At 37.9% G+C, this 22346-nt stretch overlaps 2 protein-coding genes across 18 annotated transcripts in view; one reads left to right on the forward strand and one right to left on the reverse strand.

Moving 5' to 3' along the window:
- Positions 1–7715: 7715 nt before the first annotated feature.
- Positions 7716–11178, forward strand: LOC144039197 (uncharacterized). Of its 2 annotated transcripts, none has more exons than XR_013289383.1 (3): positions 7716–7937; positions 8599–8780; positions 9660–11178. XR_013289383.1 is itself a non-coding variant. In XM_077552264.1 (3 exons), exons 1-3 carry the CDS (start codon positions 8497–8499, stop codon positions 9764–9766), a joined length of 306 nt encoding a protein of 101 aa, XP_077408390.1. In that variant the 5' UTR covers positions 8337–8496; the 3' UTR covers positions 9767–11178. The 2 variants fall into 2 exon arrangements, 1 of the variants encoding a protein (XP_077408390.1); XM_077552264.1 differs by lacking the exon at positions 7716–7937 and adding an exon at positions 8337–8513.
- Positions 9816–22346, reverse strand: part of epb41l2 (erythrocyte membrane protein band 4.1 like 2) — a 43349-nt gene continuing 30818 nt past the window's right edge. For 7 of the 16 annotated variants that reach the window (XM_077552243.1, XM_077552237.1, XM_077552238.1 and 4 more), the window contains 8 exons: positions 19702–19869; positions 18385–18456; positions 17654–18112; positions 14470–14598; positions 14195–14293; positions 14041–14121; positions 12769–12883; positions 9816–11552 (listed from right to left, as the gene is read on the reverse strand). In XM_077552243.1, the coding sequence (XP_077408369.1) occupies positions 12779–12883; positions 14041–14121; positions 14195–14293; positions 14470–14598; positions 17654–18112; positions 18385–18456; positions 19702–19869 (1113 nt within the window). In that variant the 3' untranslated portion in view covers positions 9816–11552; positions 12769–12778. The remainder of the gene's footprint in view (positions 11553–12768; positions 12884–14040; positions 14122–14194; positions 14294–14469; positions 14599–17653; positions 18113–18384; positions 18457–19701; positions 19870–22346) is intronic. The other 9 variants (XM_077552252.1, XM_077552253.1, XM_077552246.1 and 6 more) reach the window with 8 other exon arrangements.

Here is a 22346-nt window from a genome sequence, read left to right on the forward strand (position 1 = left end):
CGACACGAGCGTTATTCAAATCAGCTCAAATTATCTCCGCCGAATTATCTTTTGTTTCTCGGCTGGCGAGTGCCATTTTTAAAAATAGCAACGGGGATTCTTTTTGGGGTCGTCCTGCCAATGTTGTATTAAGTTGTTATTTTCTTTTCTAGCAATGTGAAAAATGGTGCCAAAACGATGCACACTTAAAGAATGTTCCAATTAAGCGACATTAGATCGCCCCTCAACGTGTCTTTGTATGTAAAGACTTTTCTCTTCTGGCTGCAGGCTTCTTCTGCCCACTCAACCAATCAAGACGAGGCCTCCCACAACTCTCCTGACGAGCCAATTAAATCAGTACTGCTGCAAGGAGCGAACCTCGGGGCCCATCTTGTCCGATTTTTGTCTCCTTAGAATAATCGACGTGGTTGAACGGGAACATTTCAACTCTCACGTCCTCTCTTTGCATTCTTTGTGCCAAGTTGCAACTTCGCCTTTTCCACTGGTTCAAATGAATAAAATAATAATAAATAAAAAAAAATTATTAAAACACAAAAAAATAAATAAAATGCAGCCCCACTTGTCTAAATATGGTACAGGGATGTGATTTGACCAAAGTGAAATTATCTGAAAATTTAGCCGGGGGTCACCCAACTAGGTCCAGGGCAGTGCCCTGGTGGGGGACAAGGGGGGCTAAGCCCCCCGGAGCTCATGGGTTTTCCGTGTTTTTAAGTACTTTCAATGCACTCACATGACAAAGAAATAGACAAAACAACAGCATAAATTTTAAATGTATATTGAACTATCCCATATAAAATGGCAGTTTTAGTCAACTCAAAATCAGTCACATTCAAAAACATTGGACTGCCTTTGCTTTTAAAAACTATCACTGAGAATATCATCATATCTAACTAATGTGATTACTAAGTTAACACATAAATAATGTTGAAGAGTTCAAATTTCATGAACAAATAATTGTATCATGACCAAATGAAAAGTAACTCATATTAGAGCATACCACAAATGTCTTTGTTATAGCAGAAGATGTTATCTGTCGGAGTCATGTGCATACACAATGAATTACTAAAAAAAAAATAAAAATAAAAATAAAAAATCGGAATTTTTTTTTTGGGGGGGAGATAAAAAAAAGCGGGATTCTCCGAATTAGCGGAAAAATCAAATCCCTGATGGTATTCTGGTTGATATTGTGGCAAAATCCAGCTGTTTTTAACCATCTCAGGGGGCGGCCATTTTGCCACTTGCTGTCGACTGAAGATGACATCACAGTTGCTCAGGTATCAACCAATCACGGCGCAGCTTCAGAAAACGGTGCATGAGACCAAGTGGCAAAATGCCCCCCCTGAGATGGTTAAAAACGGCTGGATTTTGCTTCATAACTCATATTCCACAAAAGTAATATTAATCAGAATGTCACCTTTAGACTAGTGAAACATATTATTGTCAAGAAATGTTTAAGGTTGACTTCCACTTTAAAGCGCCAGGAAAAAGGTTTTCAGCCTCATTTGACAACTATGTGGTTGTCAAGTCTTTGCACATTTTTCGGCATTTACCGTCAAACAAATCTCCGACTTCCCCTCACAGGATCTGTAACTGATTTTCTGGCGTCTCTGCGCCACATCCTTGCCTTGGCTTTCTTCTCTCCTGCGCCGCCCTGAAGATTTGACTTCAAAGTCTCCCTTTCAGCTGTTTTATCCCCCGTTAAGCACTTTGTCGCATTTCTCAGTCCTCGCACTTGCCGCTCGACGAAACCTCTCTCAATTGTGTCGTGAACGAGAGGATTACCGACACCGCCACCTGTTTAAACTCGAACCTCCTGTATTCTTTACAACCACGTTTTGTCCCTCATTTGCAGTGCATGGGAAATTTGGCGGATATAAAAACTGGTATCAAAAAGTTCATGTTGTTTATTAGGCAGTGTATTAAAGCAATTTAACTCTTTGACTGCCAGACGTTTTCAGAAAAGGGATGCCAGCCGATTTAAGCATTTTTGACTGATCTTTCAAGGTCCACAGAAAATTATGTGTTTGGACTATGGAAACACACATACTACCAAATGAAAGATTGGACTCTCATCTTTCATCAGAAAAAAAAGTTTGTTTCTACCTTATTCCGTTTTTCAGTAATCAACAATAGAAAATGGTTAGTTTCACCTCTGTTTTGGGAAAAAAACGTATTTTAACGTCTTTGGCACTCCTCCATAGGATTTTACTAAACGTTATTTAACGTTTTTGGCAGTCAAAGAGTTAAAAAGGAACCCCGACTGTCATGACAAGTTTGCTCTATAATATTTATTTGGTTGTTATTAGCTTAAGTGTGAGATTCATTTTTTCAAAAATCATTTCCAGTTGAATACATTTTGTTGGAAATCTATTTGGACGTACGCCGCCATTGTTATTTACGCCGGAACACATTCAGGGCGTGGTGACGTAGCGTTCCTAAAGGGACGATCTTGAATGCGTCTGGTAAATGACGACCGCGTGTTGTTTCTTTAGGAACGCTACAAGACTTCGCTTCTTTCCTTTATATCCATTTCGCATCGCCAGCCGCCATTCTGCGTCGCTACGCACTGAATGCGTTGCAACGTAAATAACAATGGCGGCGTACGTCCAAATAAAGTTTCTACAAAATGTATTCAAACTGGAAATGATTTTTGAAAAAACGAATCTCAACCAAATGCATAATATAGAGCAAACTTGTCATTACACTCGGGTCCTTTTAAGCCTTGTGGAGACTCCTAAGCCAAGGTACTGCCAGTCATATTTTATTTCTTAAATTTTCATATTCCAGACGAATGTTTGATCCCTGCCAAAGTTAATCATCTTAAGTGACGACCGCAGCAAACTTTGCACTGTAATAATTGAAGGAAAGCACAACGGGCCGAAATGCCGCTTGGTCACTGTAGCAACAGAATTAGCAGTTGGGAAAGATGCTCTCTGTCTTCTTTCTTTCGTACCCGGCTCTCGCTCTTAATCCAATCTCACCGCTAACCCCTGTCAATCAATCTCTCTATAAGCTCGGACATGCAGTAATAATGACGGGATTCATTACTCCTGCCACTTGTCGCCTCCCCCTCGCCACTAAATCAAATTAACGGGAGATGTTTTTTGTTTTTTTCCTGTTGGGTTTTCTCTTCACTGGATGACTGGTCCTCTCCCTCGGCGCGTCTCACGCGTCCACCCACCATGTTTCCTCACCCCGCTGTCGAGTCTCCCGGCGGCGCTAATCTCCATCCTCCTGTTGCGCTAACAGCGGCCTCTTTCGCACGGCGGCCCCGCCACAATTGCAAACGTCCGAGTCGTGACGGAAGATATACGGCGGTCTGACTCTGATGTTTAGGTTGAGCGTCTGCTAGTAGCCTCAAACTGCCGTCTTGACTTCATTCGAGAGAGATCTCCGGAGTTTTGAAGGAGTGCCATTCGTATGGCGCATCTCTTGATAAGGCGTAAAACTGCCGCGTCAAACCTTATCTAACAGATATCCAATAATAATTTTTTGCTCCAAAGAAAGAAAAAAAAGTGACAAAATGAACATTTTTAATCCCTTATACCGTGTGTCACCCAACAGCTCTAAACACTACCTCCAAATTTGTATAACTGCTGGCTTATATATATATATATATATATATAAATATATAGAATATATATATATATATAGAATATATATATATTTAGAATATATATATATATATATATAAATATATATTATATATATATATATATATAATATATAATATATATATATAGAATATATATATATAATATATATATATATATAATATATATATATAATATATAGAATATATATATATATAGAATATATAGAATATATATAGAATATATAGAATATATATATATATATAGAATATATATATATATAGAATATATATATATTATATAGAATATATATATATTATATATAATATATATAATATATATATATTATATATATAATATATATATATTTAGAATATATATATATATATATAGAATATATATATATATATATAGAATATATATATATATAGTATATATATAGAATATATATATATATAGAATATATATATATATATATATATATAGAATATATATATATATATATAGTATATATATAGAATATATATATATATAGAATATATATATATATATATATATATATAGAATATATTGAGAGAGAGAGAGAGAGAGAGAGAGATACTGCTGGCTTAACATCATTTCAGAGATCCAGCAAAGTTGACGGAAACATTTCCTGACCTCAGATAACAAAAAAAACAAAACTGTCAGAACTCCCTCAGGAGTGTCCGTCAACATGTTTTCCTTCACGAGATCAGTCTCATTTTATTACGTCTCACCTCTCACTTAGATCAGTTAAGATCACAGCGCACTTTAAGCGTTCTCAGGCACAAAGTGGGATCGGATGAAAAAACAAGCGTGCATTCTGCCAGGCACAGGTTGAGGAAAATCAAAGCATCTTTTGAGGTAAAAAAAAAAAAAAAAAAGATGAATCGCAGCGTGGCAGACTGTCAGCATGTTTCGTGCAGGCAAATGACGTTTTTTGCCACATCGATAAAAAAAACGAACATTTTATGTTCAAATTAGATCTTAAGATCTGCTCAACACACGCCATACAGTGGATATAAAAAGTCTATGCAACTATGTTCAGATGCTTCAGAGCTGAGATTCGAATCCTAACCCTCAAAACTGTGAGACAAGACGTGTTAACCACTATCCCACTGCGCTGAAAATCAATGAACAAACAATTCATTTCCCCCAAAAGTCCATCCACAAACCCAACAACAACAAAGTCTTCTCCTCAATAAAGTGCTTTTGTTTTCAAGCGCCGCCATCTTGTAATTCCTTCCGTTTGACTGCCGCTTTCGGCTAAATGTCACACCTGTTACGTAACGCGGGAAACACCGCCGCTCATTTAAAAAAAGAAGCCCAAAAAAAAAAAAAAAAAAAAAAAAGCCACCGTCGGCATGGTAACGAGCATCACGGGCGACCCCCGGTGCAACTTATGCTAAAAAGGCCAGGGGGGGGGGGGGGGGGTTGCCATGACAACTGGAAGAAGAAGAATTGAAGGGCGATGGGAAAGTTCTCCAAGGCGGGATGCAACAGTACATTTCCACACGCGCCGGTTTCTTGGGTACGCTTCGCACGTCACGTCACCGAGCGCGGGTGTGAACGGCATACGGCCGGCCGATCCTTAAAATATGAAGTCGCAAGCAAGCCAAGGGTATGAGCGCGTCAAATACACAAAAGTAATTCAAGTATGGTGATATTCAGGCTCAAGTAATGACTAGAAAGTCGTTGGGGATAAGTGGAATTTAAAATGCGGATTAGTCGATGGGAATTCATTAAAATTGTGTTTTGATGGATTATCGTTCACACGGGCGTGTAGTCGTTCTCTTTAATTAGCAGAAGCGCACACAAGACTGTCGGTCTCCGGAGTTCAGAAAGGCTTTCGCCTCGGAAGGAGGGAAAATAACGCAAATATGGCTGCATCTTTTAGCCATTGATAGTCATTTCATAATAATTCATAAAATTGCATTAAAAATAAAAAGATGTTCTGTACTGTAAAAAAAACTTATATTGATTTGGGTTAAGGTCATTTTTCTGCCACTAGATGGCATAATTGCATTTGTTAAGATTGTTGGTGACAGCTCAATGCATTTTTCTTTTCATATTAAGAGCTATCTAATGTTTAACATGAAGTAATTTGTGAAATTCTGCACATTTTTAAAATTGTAAAATGCAACTTGACCCCAGTCTCCACAAATATATGCGTTATTATTATGACATTTATTTATGACAGTACAGACTTTCCACGTAAGGGGCGGTAATTGATAGCATTAAAAAATTTGTGCCATTAAAGGGATTAAATTAACTCAAAATGAACACACTAATTTTGACACAGTTTAATTATTTGAACTGAGCATATCGATACGATACGATACGATACGATACGATACGATACGATACGATGCGATACGATATACTTTTATTTTCCCCGTGGGGAACTTTTTCCTGGACTCCGTCCAGCTGCAGTTTACAGTAAGAGAAAACAACAGAATAGAAAGAGATGGAATTAAAATTAAATAAATAAGAACTGCAGCAATAAGTAGAAGAGCAACAAGAAGCCAAAACTTCCTGTGTCACAATTTGTTAAATTTTATACTTCTTCACAAATCTACACTATCGGTGAGTCCGCATGTTTTGACGATGTAATATTAATAGTTGAACAAACTTGCTGTTTTGTGAGTCTCCTGAGAAGTGATGATTTTGGAGGCAAAAAACTGTAGCTTTGTTAAAATTATTGTTATCCACTAATAACTTGATTATTGCAAACGGCATCAGCAGCCATTTTATTTAAACATGTTACACGCGCGCACCCCACATCGTATGAACTTGTCCCTCTAGATAGCGTGTGAAAAAGAGCCTGGTTGCCCTCATAACATTGCACAATCAATACAAAGTCTGTTCTCACACGCTGACCAACCACCCACGCACACACACACACACACACACACATCCGTGAACACGCACACACACCCTCAAGACTTCATTGATCGAGGTTTAAGTATGCATCAAAATAACACCAAGTAATGGCAAAGGCATTGAAAATGTGACAATAGTCGTCCAATAGGTATGAAATATGAATTGAGCAGCAAAATCCATCCCAGGGGGGCGGCGGCCATTTTGCCCTGTACTGCCACTTGCTGTCAACTTGAAATGACATCAGGGTTCAGCCTGTGACCGTCACATGACCAAACGAGGAAAACAGGTGGGCCTCGACGATCCTTAACTGTGATGTCATTTTCAGTCGACAGCAAGTGACAAAATGACCGCCCCCCTGAGATGGATAAAAAGAAGTGGATATTTCTGCTTAATTCATATTCCACAAACGTAATTTCATTAGAATGCTATGTTTATTTTATTTAAAAAAAATTTTTTTAAAAATTAAAAAATTTAAAATACAAACACAAAATATATATATAATAAAATTAAAATACAAATACAAAAAAAAAAAATATATATATATATATATATATATATATACATATATATAATAAAAAAAATAAAAATACAAATACAAAAAAAAATATATATATATATATATATATATATATATAAAATAAAAAAATACAAATACAAATACAATATATATATATATATATATATATATATATATATATATATATATATATATATATATATATATATATATATATATATATATATATATATATATATATATATATATATATATATAAAGAATTTTAAAAAAAAGGAGAGCAATGATGATGACATGTCAAATCGGTAAAATTACCGAATGAACAATACTGAGCTCTCCAGAAAAAGAAAAATGAAAAAAAAAGAATGCTATGTTTAGACTAGTGGCCGGTAAACATAAAACATGTTATTCTAAAGATTATTTTTGACTTGACTTTTGCTTCTTCTTTTTTTTACTCACATATTTTCCTAAAACAATGTGCTTATAATGCTATAATGAGACAGAGATTAGATTTTATTTTTTTTAACATTATTTGTAGAGTAGGGTTTGATTTATTTTTTTTATTGTTTTGAAGCTTAATTTTAGGTACACGTCAATTTTCTTCTTTATAGAAGTAGTTCAAAGACCAAAGTATGACATCCGGGGGGGTGGGGGGGTTGTTTTCAAATTGTGACGACAATGACCTTTGTATGGTTGGTTAAATAAACGCAACGCACACGAGCATGGGCCTGTGCAGCTAATCTGCTTAGCGATCACAAGGGTGCAAAAGAACAAAGTTCACATCATCATCATCATCAGACGACGACGACAACAGAGACACATTTTCAGATGGAGTGAGCACACCAGGAACTGGCGCCACTCAAATGACGCCTTGTAGAGTTTCTAAGATCGTCATCGGAATATCGTGACGGCAGCTGGTACTTCACGTGAGTGTTGGCGGCTTCTCACTAAGTTTTTCTGCCGCATGCCTGCATGGTGAACTTACCTGGTTGTTTAGAAACAGCATTTCTACTTTCATACAGATGGCTACTTTCAAACCAGCAGCCCTCCCTATCCAGAATTTGGACATTGTTGTCCTCAAAGTAATGTCCTTTTTCTTTATGAGATGCAAACAAACTGCTGACTCTAGACCCAAACAAACGACTTACCCTCTGATGTTGTGCCATACGTTTGCGTAAGGGTTTGCTCGGTCTCTCTAGTGTCGAAGGTCATTGCTCTCCTCTACAAAGCACTGCATTGACAAAGCTGAGTTTGCCTATTTAGAGCTGAAGAAGCCTCATGGATTAAAGGTGGAACGTCTTCAACAAACAAGAACAGCACACGTGCCTCGATTCACTATTTGCGGAACAAGATTCACTATTGCTTTGTTCTTGTAATCCTTTTTTATTTTTTTTATTTTTTTATTTCAGTGCTGTTCCAACCCTTTGTAATAATCAAAGCATCAGTAGTTAGCAAATATATTTCTTTCCAGCTCTTAAAACTGGCATGATTTTTCAAGGATGGTAACTAATGACGGCAAAATATGTACAATTGCTATGAAAAACTGATTTTACCTCACATCAGTCCATGCGTCTTTGTGTCTTCCAGGAGTGGGATGGAGGTCCTGAGCGGACCCTGGGCCGGCCTGGCTCTGCTTCTGAGACAGACGGTCACACAGACAGAAAGAGAGATGGACAGCTTCCTACCACTGTGGCTGTTTGGCCTGTTCCTGTCCATCTGCGTACTCTTGTTGCAACTGCTGGTCTATTTGTACTGGAAGCTCAACCAGGGTATGCATGAAATGATGTCCCAATATTTTGTGGCCATAATGTTCTTCCTTAATTTTGCTGATATTAAACATATTAAATTTAGATGACAATATGTAACGACCAACCCAATGTTTATCATTATTATCAATGATTAGTCATGTTTGTGTTAGGTGAATGTGTACTTTTAATACGTTTATATCGGCCCGTGTGACATAGCACAAGAGTTCAAAGTTCAGCCAATTAAGTTGATACAAAATTCAGCATCTAAGCGTTTAAATTTTGTCCCAAGTAATCAATAAAGTCATTTATATCCACGTATCGATTCTATTTGGTGGATTTCAGTCAACTGCGCTAGCTAACGCAGGCAAACGAAATGTAAATAAATTATACTTCCATCACGATACAGAAAATAGTACAATTCCAGTATTTGAACTGACTATAGTGGACATAAATACCATTTTTGACGACATATTGACCATGTTCAGCAACTGTAAACTACAAAGTAGCATACTTACGTAGTTTGTACTTGTAGACGAAATCAGATTTGGAGAAGGCGAGCGTCCCTGGTCGATGACGTACGTGATTCAAACGGACGCCATGTTTGGCAAAGCTAATTATAAAACGTTAGCAAATATATTTTTTAATTGACTTTGTGCTAGGGGCATGATAAAATTCGAACTTTAAATCACTTCTATAAAAAAACAAACATATTTTGGACATTCTAAGCCTTTTAGACGGTGGATGTGCACGTGCGCAGAAATACTTAAATTATACGCGTTAAATTCAAAACGCATACTTCTATTAAAAAAAAAAAGTGGTTTAAGTGTAAAATGTACGGCGTATATACACAAGGTTGTAATTTAAATACAGCATAATCAAATATTGTTGCTCTGTTCGCAGTGGAGGCTGATCTGGCTGGGTTTTCCCACGACCGGAGCGCCATCTACAGGCCGGTCCACGGTAGTGCACACAAGAGGAGGAGCGGCGTTGCGCATGCGTATACCTGACAAGTATGGACTACGAATATGGAGCAAGAAAGGAACACACCTAAAAAAAAAAAGTATTACAATCCTTTATTTGAAGTGTTACACAGGAACTTGCTTTGCGTTTGGAAGGGTGATACAGGTCAATTAAGTGGCTACGTCGAATCTGGACTACTATTGAGCAATGGGGCTGTTAACCTCTCAAATCCCATTTTTCTAGTGATTTTTTGGTGTGGAAAATACAAAAGATGCTGCAGCTGGTTTGGATCAATTAACATTATTATTATTTTTTTTAGATTAAGGCAGCCTTGGTTTCACAAATCTTGGTAACTCAAACCCAAATTCACAGGAATTGATTTTGCAGCCCCACTGCTCCTTTTATACTGCAGCCCGCAAAGTCATTTGTAGTGGTGACAATTTTATTTTTTTTAAATCCACCGGTAAACATGGCAAATAAGAAAAAAAAAGGACCACGGTTTCAGAAAATAAAAATGTGGGCAGCATAAAACTACAGATATAGTTGCGACATCATACGTATCAAAAAAAGACATGAATGAGAAGCCAAAAGACTTTCCGGCTTCTTCCTCTGTTGGAATGTCATCGCAATACATTGCAGTTAAAACCAGTGTTTTTAATAAGACTCCATTGTCTAAAATAATGTTTTTTAATAAACATTGGATTACAATATTTAACTTTGAACAAATCCAATTTAAAAACAGTTTCCAGTCAAGACAGGTGGAATGTTTAAAAAAAAATAAATTACCAGACACAATGCCGCCGCTGTTGTTTTTCAACGTGTCGCATCGGGCACCTCAAGCCGATGCTTGCCCCCAAAAACACGAGTGGTGTGATAATGAAGAACTGACCTAGATTAAACTGTGTGTGTATAAACATTAACCTAAACTACATAAACTGTATGTGTTTGTCACCTAATTGCTTACAAAGCCCACTGTGATACCTTTATGTCTAAACGATGTGCTTTCAAATTAAAACACCTTTTAAAAAAACAAATGTTCTCCCAGTCACCGGCTGCGGCGGCTTTCCGCTATCACATTATTTTCACTACAACTGCAGAGAAGTCTCTTTTATTTTTTTTTAGCTTAAACTTGTTCACATTTAGTATAAAAACAAAAACAAATTGAATGCTTTTTATCAAGTGTACGTTCTTTTTTCTGTCTTTTTTTATAAAGTGAGGACTGAAAATCCGAAGGAAGTGAGGAATGAAAAGAGAACGTCAACAAGTGGTTAGAAAGAGGTCACCACTTGTTTGTACCATTAGTGTGTGAGTGATTTTGCTGGATTATGTTTTACGTTGAATGATGTGAGGGAAAGAGCTGCACTATTATCACATTAGAGCAGGGGTGGGGAACTTTTTTTTTTTTGTGTGCAAAATACTATGATATGAGCATTTTGGGCGTTTTATGAAAAAAAAATAATCCTGCGAGGTTTTATTAGCTTTTTGGATTAGGTATCTTTCCCACCCCTGCACTATAGGGGACACATTGATACAAAGCATTAGCGTCTAGTTTCATGACTTATCAATGCACCGCCCCTCTTTGCATTATTGTCTCGTTTTTTGTCAAAAAGAGAAAAAAAATACTATGGAAAAGCAACAAAAGGAAGTAAAACCACACTACAAATGTTAAGCTAACAATGTGGTTCTTTTGCTCCCTCTGAGTGTGTTGTTATTTTGTTTTTGGAGAGACTTGGGAGTTGGTTGTCCTCTTCAGTCAGTCAAGGTCAAAGACAGTGGTTTTCAGGAGGGGTCACGACGGTGAAGGTCACGAAATCCCCGACGGGCCCTTCAGTTCTGCACGCAAGAGACGGTATCATATTTTCTTACGGCGGTTCTCAACTGTTGTCACCCTGGGATGACCCCATTTTCCTATTTGGGGTCACGACCCACTCTTATGCAAGTAAAGAAAATGGCAGGAAAGCACTTAAAAGAAAGCGGATCAGAAACTATCAACACCATGGAAACTACATCACATAAATGCCTATTAAGAAATTTCAGGGATGTGATTTGACCAAAGTGAAATTATCTGAAAATTTAGCCGGGGGTCTGGGGGCCGCTGGCACCCAGCTAGGTCCAGGGTAGTGCCCTGGTGGGGGTAAAAGGGGGGCGTAACTTCGCCTTTTCCACTGGTTCAAATGAATAAAATAATAATAAATAAAAAAAATATATTAAAATACAAAAAAATAAATAAAATGCAGCCCCACTTGTCTAAATATGGTACAGGGATGTGATTTGACCAAAGTCCGGGGGTCACCCAACTAGGTCCAGGGCAGTGCCCTGGTGGGGGGAGCTCATGGGTTTTCCGTGTTTTTAAGTACTTTCAATGCACTCACATGACAAAGAAATAGACAAAACAACAGCATAAATTTTCAATGTATATTGAACTATCCCATATAAAATGGCAGTTTTAGTCAACTCAAAATCAGTCACATTCAAAAACATTGGACTGCCTTTGCTTTTAAAAACTATCACTCAGAATATCATCATATCTAACTAATGTGATTACTAAGTTAACACATAAATAATGTTGAAGGGTTCAAATTTCATGAACAAATAATTGTATCATGACCAAATGAAAAGTAACTCATATTAGAGCATACCACAAATGTCTTTGTTATAGCAGAAGATGTTATCTGTCGGAGTCATGTGCATACACAATGAACTACTAAAAAAAAAAAATCAGAATTTTTTTTTTTGGGGGGGAGATAAAAAAAGCGGAATTCCGCGAATTAGCGGAAAAATCACATCCCTGGAAATTTAAATAAATAATAAAATAATGGCGAATAATTCCAGTCAAGAGAATTCTAAATTAGTACCAAAGGAAGGAAGGCAGAAAAGCAGTTTTAAGCAAAATACGTATGCAAGTAAGGATGCAAGAATAACAAGCAAAGGAAAAGGTGACAGGAAAAAACAAACTCTAAATGTATTCAAATGAAAATATGCCAAAGTGCACACCTTCTTTTGGCTTCCCTTTAACCTCTACTAAAGACATCATTATGATGACTAATACCTGAGTTACGTCAATCCTCCTCTTCGGCCAGGTCGGTCTCTTTATGAACCACCACTCTGGTGACAGACATCTCAGGATGTTGCTCTTTGGCCTCCTTAATGGCCTGGGCCAAAGCCTGCAGTAGCGCGGCACGGCCACAAAGAGGCAGCGGTCGAGCACGAAGCAGCCAAGGTGGGAAGGGCGGGGGGGTGAAATAAAATAAAATAAAAAGACAACAAAAAAAAAAACATAAAGAAAATGACAATGGAAGCCAGATGTGCCATCGCTGTTACGGGCGCCATTTCACTTTGAAAAATGGCCAGCGTGGACATCAGCTGGGAATAACATTTCCAAATAAAGCACATTCCAAAGGAAAATATGCAAAATATGTTATATGTAGAAATGTAAGACGTGCTTACATTTGTTAAAGGGATAACAAAGCAGACGAGGGGAGGAGATCCATGCAAATCCAAGTATACCATATTTAGGCAAAGAGTGGCGCTAATTAATTAGCATTTTTGAATACCGTAATATAGTAAACATACATTGTAAAAAGTGACCTTATATAAAAAACCTTTATTTTAATTTTCGTCAAGTCTCCGTACTTTGTAATTCCTCCAGGGTAGGGCTACTCAATTATGAAGGAAATATTAATCACGATTAATTTGGTAATAATTGAAATCACAATTAGGACGCTCATTTATTTTTGGGTGCAAAACAAGAAAATGTTTAAAATATATATTTTTTTAAATATTAAGACAAATAAATTTCTTTGAAATAATTCTGCAAGTTATTTTAAAATTAAAAAAAAAAAAGTGCCAATACTGTATATACATTTCAACAACTCAAAATTAGTATTAATAATTAATTTTGTAATTGTTGAGTGTAATAATTGAAATTGTAATTGAATTTCGATTAACTGCACAGCCCTACTCAAATGAACTTGTGACGTACTTTAGGTGCTGCTGTTTTGGTTGTCAACAAAGTTCAAATGGGCTCAGAGTGCGAGTGACAGCGGCTATGAAATGAGGTGAATACACATTTGTTACTGATGGGGAAAAGCAGTGGCCTAGTGGTGAGCAAATCTGCCTCACAGTGGGGAGGTTCTGAGTTTGAATTGAGGAATAGCCACTTTTTGAGTAAATACGGCAAATACGTGCGCTCGTAGCCCACATGAAAATGATCAATGTGCATCTTTGATCATCAAGGGCAACTATCAACCTTAAGAAGACTTTAAATGCAGAACAACATCCCCAAAAAAAAAAGGAATTTGTAAAAAGAGTGACCACTGACCTCGTCGTGGTCGATGTTGCAGTCGCCGCTGATGACGATGCGCTTCTCGATCCTCGTCTCCGACAGGCCGCCCTTTAACGTCTGCGGCGGCACGTCGCACAAATTGCATCAATATCCCCGGCACAAATTCATCTGTCCATTTGCGTGTGTGCACCTTGGTGATGTGCGTGGTGGTGGTGGTGCACAGAGATTCCGAGGTGATTGTCTGAGCGGTCATCAGAATGCCGGGCTCGCCGTCGCCGCTTCCGTCAAGCTGGAGCAAAACACAGAAAAAAAATAAATAAATACATGATTTCTGTTCACCCCTGATCCAATTCTCCCTCAACATCTCGTTTCCTGCGGGACACGGAATGAATCTTGTCACGTGCGTTCTTGAAAGGGAGCCTGCAAACATGGCCACGAGATGCCGTTCTGCTTGGGAATGTGCACCTGTGCGGCCTCGTATGTGATGGTCTTGGTTTCCGTGTGCACGATGGGCACTTCCATGGTCGCGATCTCGGTCTTCTGTGCCGCAAACGTGTCCGATATTGTCACCATTTCGGTCTTTACCACGGGCGGCTGGTTAGGGGGCGACAGAGAGATGGAACGGAGGGTTAATACATTCAAAAATGTCAGCTTGTTAGGAAGACAAACAACGGTTGGGAGGGGGTGGGGGGAGTGTGGGGGTGCGTCCTAGTACATTTAGAACCTAAATTCTAATATTTGTTCCAATAAGATGTATTAATACTAGGGGTGTAAAAATGAGTGCGTTCATTTTGAGTTAATTTAAAGTTCCTTTAATGCGACAATTTTTTTAACGGGCGATTAAGGACCACCGCCCCTTACTCGCAACGTTAATATATTTGTGGAGACTGGGGGGGGTCAAGTTGTATTTTACAATTGTAAAAATGTGCAGGATTTCACAAGTTATTTTGTGTTAAGGATTAAATAGATCTAATATGAAAAGAAAAATGCACTGAGCTGTCACCGTCTTACAAATGCAATTATGTCATCTAGTGGCAGAAAAAATGACATCAACACAAATCAACATCACACTCGTTTTTTTAACCGTGCAGTGCATCTTTTTCAATTTATTATGAAATTACTGTATAAATGACGAAGAGGCAGACATATTTCTATTAGTTTAACATTTTTTCCACTTTGAAAAAGAGTTTGCACACTATTTTGTACATTTAGAACTGGTATAAAATTTGAGATTAATCGTGAGTCAACTATTGAAGTCATGCGATTAATTACGATTAAAAATTGTAATCGTCTGACACCCCTACTCATAAACATTATATTAAGAAAAACATTATAGAAAATAAAATTAATGATTAGTAGTAGCGGTAGCCATCAACTGTAAGTTATTTCATGTTAAAGATTAGATAGCTTAATATGAAAAGAAAACTGCACTGAGCTGTCACCAACGTCGTACAGATGCAATTATGCCATCTAGTGGTAGAAATATGACCTTACCACAAATCAATATCACACTTGTTTTTTTACTGCACAGTAAAAAAAAATAAAAAAAATCCTTTTTTCTTTCTTTTTAATTATTGTCACTTATGTATTGAAATAATGTTGAAAATATTCAAAAACATTTCAATCAAAAAATATTTTACTGTGCATTTAGAACAGATATTAAATTTGCCATTTAATCGGGAGTTAACTATTGAAGTCTTGCGATTAATTACGATTAAAAATGTTCATCACCTGACACCCCAAGTTAATTCATTCAAAATGTCATAGCATTTCTATAGGTTGCACTGCTTCCATTTTTTTTTTGTCCAATCAGATTTCAGCCTTGTCAATCTAATCTGCCCTGCCCCGTCGTGCTAATCCATGTACCGTCAACTATGTTAGCAATGGAACTCGTTTTAGTATTAGTTATTTTAGTTGTGTTACCTTCTAACAGTTACAAAATGGCCGATTTCTCTGACAATTGCAGCATTGATCCTATTGAAAAGGAAGTGAGCGTTTCCACAACACGCACACACAAACGTGACACAACTGGTGGCAAAAGCAGAGCTGGCCCAAGCCAACTAAGCACCTGCTTAAAACCAATAGACAAATTCAATCAATAATCAATAACACAGCAGATATAGATTCCCAAATTTGGTGTGGCGTGGGCTGGCTCTGTTGCAAGACAAAACAGCATGAAACAGAAGAAACGCAAAATTGGATCTTTGGTGTCGACATGCGGGGAGGAAAAAAAGAACACGCACCAACCAAGTGTACGCACAACATGCAAAGATGACATTCAGCCGAGTGGGCGGCGGGTGCTGATTGGTTGCTATAGCGACAAGCCAATTGACCGCGGCACCGCTGGCCTAACACGTGATGAGGACACGCCACACAACCAACACCACACAAAAAACACGTCATGCACTCGACATGCCCCCCGTTTGACGTCACAACACACAAACGCACAGCAGCCTCTGTAATGGAGGGCGGCAGGAAATGTCCAACTTCGGAGATACTCTCGGCGCCATAACAGAAACGTTTGAAAAGTTTGTTATTAGTAGTCAGATTTTTATTTTATGAATAGCACTTTATATGCAACTATGGTTGAAGTGCTCTATAAATAAAGTTGAGTTTAAAATTAAATTCTATGCTAATTTACATTAGCCAGTCTATGGTGTTTCACATGATATGTTAGCATGAAGCTAGCAGACTAATGTTCGATGAAATTACATTGTTTGATTAACGATTCAGTCTTAAAATCTGAACTGTTTAATTAATTTTTTTGTACGTGTGCCCTATAAATAAAGTTGAGTTTAAAATTAAATTCTATGCTAATTTCCATTCACCAGTCTATGGTGTATTGCATTAAATGTTAGCATTAAGCTAGCAGACGTTCATTAGATGAAATAAATTGTTTAATAATTCAGTGTTAAAATCTGAAACGTTCAATTCATTTTGTTGTACGTGTGCCCTTTATAGTTCCGTTTAAAATTCAATTATACGCTAATTTCCATTAGCCAATCTATCTTTCCCATGAAATGTTAGCATTAGGCTAGCAAATTTTCATTAGATGAAATTATATTTTTAAAATCTGAAATCTCTTCCAGTAAACTTTTTAAGGTGTGTTTAAATATTTTGTGAGGTGCTAATTTAAAAAAAAAGAGTTTTTAAAACATGGTTCTATTTCATGGATTTGTAAAGGTATGTGTGTGGTAGTCGTTTGAAGGTCTCTATTGATGCTAATCTGTTAGCCTGTCAATTGCATTTCACATTACATGTTAGCATTAAGCTAACATACTTTTGTTATGTGTTTTACTTACACATTTTGGTGCTTAAATAAACATGTAATTCTTTTTTGTTTTATGTGTCAGTTTTATAGTAAATTCTTTAAGTTTAAGTTTCCGGCTCTGACAAAACAATTTTGTATTTTTGCAAAATAAAAAAAACATCTAAAAAAAATAAGAAATCATACAGGTTTTTATGTCGTCACGCTTGAAGGACACCTCCAGGACTTTTTTTTTTTTTTCTTCTAAAGATTTGAAGGAATGCGCCAAAGCAGGAAGGAGAGCAATACCGGTGGGAAGCGGGAAAAGAAGCGAGCGAGTTTCGGCGGGATGTGGCTTTGATGAGCCCGGAAAGCTCCGCAGGTGGCGGCTCCTGACTTTACCTGAGAGCAACAAATAACCTGCGGGCGCGCATCCACCACCGTGGCCTCTCCGTTCACTTTGGGCACTTCTTCGCGCGGCGGGGCGTCGGCCTCTTCGTGCCGAGTCGGACCGTTGGGAGCTTCGCCGGGCGTGACCGTGTCTTCTTCTGCTTCTTTCTTCACTTCCTCTAGCTTGGCAGGTTGGGCGGGCTGGCTAACCTGCCCCGACTTCTCCTGTTCCTCTTCTTCCTCTCCCTCCTCGGGGATTTGAGTGCGGCAGATGGACACGGGTGCGAGCGCGTTGTTGGGGTGATATTCCGCCTCGCCGTCGCTTTCGCTCTCCGACGAAACGCTCTCCCGCTGCTTCATTTTCTCCTTCTGATCTTCCGCTTTCACTCCCTGCGCGTGCTCCTCCGGGACGACGGCTTTGGTGGAAATCTCTTGCACCACAACCGTTTCTTCAATTTCAACTTCCGTCGTCTACACACACACACACACACACACACACACACACACACGCGTGCGGGTGGACACAAATACATGCACACACAAAATGAGGTGCGCACACACATACACAGCATGGGAGACAAAAACAAAAGCAAAGTATGATCATTGGACGTAAAAGTATGGACAAAAAAACTAAACAGGTTATGGGACAAGTGGAAAAAAAAAAAAAATCCGATGGACGCCGTGCAGACCGGGAAGCTGCAATGGATGGAAAGAGAAACGGAGTGAAGGTTAGGTTAGAGCACCTTGATGGGTTCTTTGGTGTCGCTGTTATCTGCCGCCGAAGCTGCGGTTGCCGCCGCTTCCGTCACGGGAGCCTGCGTCACACACACACAGGTAGCCGCCGCACACGTCAATCACGCGCGCAACTTTCGCACGGCGTTACATCGTGGCTTTGGCGCCCGTGTGCACGATCGCGGGCGGGACCACTCGGATGCGAGAGGAGGGAAAAAAGATGCTTCTAAAATGTACTTTTATAGGCAAACTCGCCCACGCCATTTTCACTGAAGCAACCCCCTTCGCTCCCGGCTGTTTTATTGGATTTTGACTTACTTTGCAAGGTCCACAGAATATTCTATTCTATTGCTATAAAAAACATGGAACCTACCAAAAGAAAGATTAGAGTCTCTTCTTTCATCAGGAACAAACGTATGGATAGACCGATTATCGGTTGGGCCGATATTGAGCATTTTGACAAATATTGTTATCGCCCATTTTGAAGAAACATATGGCCGATTATAAATCCGTTTTTTAAAAAAAGTGTTGGACTTCAGGGAAGAAATTACCGGGTATTTAAATTTTCTGAGATGCTGCTGACCCTGGGAAGTCTCTGGACCTTCTGTTTTTGTTTACAATTAAAACTAAGATAAGTAAAATGTTAATACTTGAGATATTTTAAAATTTTTACAAACCCTAAAAGTTGCTCAATAAACATATGCTTAAAAAAAATCTTTAAAAAAAAAAAGGAGTTTCTATTTTTTCAAATTTAGATGCCAATATTTTCCCTTTTAGTGAAAATGAATATCGGCTCCAAATATCGGTTATTGGCATCCATGACATCCTGACAAAACCATATTGGTCCATCTAAAAAAAATAAAATAATTATATTTATATTTGTATCCGTTTCCGTTTCGCAGCAATTAGCATTAGAATATAGTTTCATCATTATTCACAAACCTGTTGAAAACAGTGGGAAAAAAGAGCTTGTTGCAACATGGCCCTGGCTGAGCTCTTATACTCTGCTGCCACCCGCTGGCCGTTTTTTGTAATAACTACCATTGCTTTAAGCCACCTTTTCATGTCAGAAGCTGGATCAAAACCTTCTGTATGCGCTAGCAAAAAAAACAACAACATTAAAATGTATAAATCCGTTTTTGGGAGTGAAGGACAAATTATTAAAAAACGTTTTTGGGTTTGAGTTATTTTGACTGATGTCCAACTCTTATAACAACTGGAAAAGGAAGCGGGGGGGGGGGGGGGAAGCCCTGTCCACTAAGTACTAAAAGAATGAAAAGCGGCGGTTTGAGAGCGAAAGTTTTAAGGTGGGTCCGGACGGGACGTACCGCTGCGGGCTGCTGAACGCGTGCCGTGATGGCAGGAGAGGCTGTGATGCGCTTCTCCCACAGGTTGTGTTGCGGAGGGGAAGGAGGCGGCGCCTCCATAAAAGAGCGCTTGAGCTCGCTAACGCTAGCCTGGTGTTTCAGTACTTCCTCTTGGGTCTTATCGTGGTCCTGATGTGAGGGGAGGGAGGGGAAAGAAGAGGGGAGATGGAGGTCACGTATAGATGGGGGGGGGGGGGGTGAAGGCGGGGTGAGAAGTAAGGCAGGAACAAGGGCGGGAGAAAGAGGGATGGGGGAACAACATTTGGTCACAGGAACATTAGGCTGTCAAGACGGACGCCGTATTTCACTGTGGCCGTGCATTGACGTTCAAATAATGGTGAGGGATTGGTCGCCACTGAGGTGACGGTGATCGCGTGCGCTGGCCAGTGAATCAGGGCGTCCGCCATCTTCTCACGTGGACTTTTCTTTCTTTGCATTGGAGGTGATAGTGGATCGGTTTTGCTCATCTTGTTTACGACGGCCTGATACATCTGGATCGGGTCTTTTCCACTTCTGATGCCATTTGTTGTGGCTAATCATTTTTATTGTATATTTTCTTCAATTAATTTATTTATTACATTGCAAAAATCAAGAAAAGGCTCATTAAATATTTTTATTTGATTCTTGATATTTTTAATATTTACCGTAATAACAGCAAAATTCATTGAATAATTAAAAAATGTATAAATCACTGAAAAACTATTCCTTTAAAAAAAAAAATGTTATCTTAATATTTTTATAATATTATTTTCTCAATATTTAATTTTACTTTAATTTTTAAATAAAATTTTGTTTAGCATTTACTTAAAATTACCGTAATAACCACTGAGAAACACCAAGTGTATTGTTTTTAAAAATATATAAAATCTTAAAGATAATGTTATTATTTTAACTTTTATTTTTTTTGAATTACACTTATTTAATATTATTTGAAATTACTCATAATAATCACAGGGAAAATATCAAGTGTATTTTTATTTATTTATTTTAATTTCATAGCTAATTAATGTATTTTATTTTATTTTTTTCAGAAATGACTGACACATCATGCACTAATCTCAAACATTTCTTTCTTATCAGAAAAGATGGTTGCTATTTTATTGGTATGTCGTATGTTATCGAATTAAGAAGAGTTTAGTGCAGTTTTGCACTTCTCCTTTTCAATGCTGTAGCCTTCACGATCACCTCCATTTTGCATTAGATCATGTATTTCTGCTGGTTTTAGTTGGTTAGCAAACGGCAAATCACTCGCCAATCATCAGAAAGCAGGAGGAGGGAGGTTTCCTCCTGTGGGTGTGTGGGGAGGGGGGTGGGGAGATTTACTGATGCAGGGTTAGTCGGGTTAAGCGGGCGGCAGTCATTCCAAACTTTCAAAAGGTTCAACTCATGAAACACTGCAGACCACGGCCTTGGAACAGCATTCCGCATGCACGCTTCACGCGCAACCGCCTGCTCACAAAGCAGCCATTGTGACAACTTAGCCTACTTGGAGTGATGAATATGTTTCTAAGCAATGGTGGCAAAAAAAATGAAGAGTAAATACTTTGCCGGTATTTCAAATATACTTGAGTATCTATACTTTACTTTTACTCCCTACTTTGAAAAACATCTGCATTCTGAAAAACTGCCATATACATACAGGTAGGGTGTATTTTTTCAGTTATCGTTAGCTAACTTTCACAACACGTCTTCTTGTATTACTCGACCCAACGCTAGCTAGCTACAACAATTAATCGGCAACTAATCGATTATCAAATACGATAGTAGACCTCTTTTTAACTCATTCACTCACAGCCATTTTCACTGAAGCAACCCCCTTCGCTCCCGGCTGCTTTACTGGATTTTAACTTGATTTTGCAAGGCCCACAGAATATTGGGTTCGATTGCTTTAAAAACATGGAACCTACCCAAAAAAGAATAGAGTCTCTTCTTTCACCAGGAAAAAAAATATTTCTATCGGTTTACGTTTTGCAGCAATTAGCATCATTATTCACAAATCTATTTAGAAATGTGAATAAAATAAAAAAATTTCCAACATGGCCCATTTCCATTTCTACAATTTCTTAAACCATTCTTTGCTGTTGAGATCCTGCATCAAAGCCTTCTGTATGCTCTAGCATAAAAAATATATATATATTAAAAAACGTATAAATATGTCTTTGGGACACTTAAAACATTTAAAATAGAACGTATTTATTGGGATTATTGGGTATTATTTTTGGGAGCAAATGAGTTCATGACAAATTGTCCAAATGCTCTAAATTTCAGCTCCTCAACAGTAAATATTCTCCAATTTCTGTAGTCCTCCATAAAAACGGATATTTGTTTTGAACCAAAACAAAACAATTGATTTTATTTTGGAAAACAATGATTAACATTTTTGTCGATTTTCCTCACAGATCAAACCAGAAACTGAATCATCATTTATGTTTGCGCACTGTTGATTTGAAAAATTTCCTGTTTTTGAAAATGGGAATGGAAATTGTAACTTTTTTAAATCCAATTCATTGATTAATCAAGAAAAAAAATCTTTCTGCTGAAAATCATTAGTTGCAGCCCTAAAAATCAATTATTTTGTACTCAAGCACATTTTCAGAGTCCGTCCT

Source organism: Vanacampus margaritifer, chromosome 19 (assembly GCF_051991255.1).
Source record: "Vanacampus margaritifer isolate UIUO_Vmar chromosome 19, RoL_Vmar_1.0, whole genome shotgun sequence".
NCBI classification, from domain to species: domain Eukaryota; kingdom Metazoa; phylum Chordata; class Actinopteri; order Syngnathiformes; family Syngnathidae; genus Vanacampus; species Vanacampus margaritifer.

What these genes read in the sequence shown, in the direction of transcription:
- LOC144039197 (XM_077552264.1), top strand. An exon ending in GTACTGGAAGCTCAACCAGG is followed by an intron (nt 8,781 to 9,659) that starts GTATGCATGAAA and finishes CTCTGTTCGCAG; the next exon opens with TGGAGGCTGATCTGGCTGGG.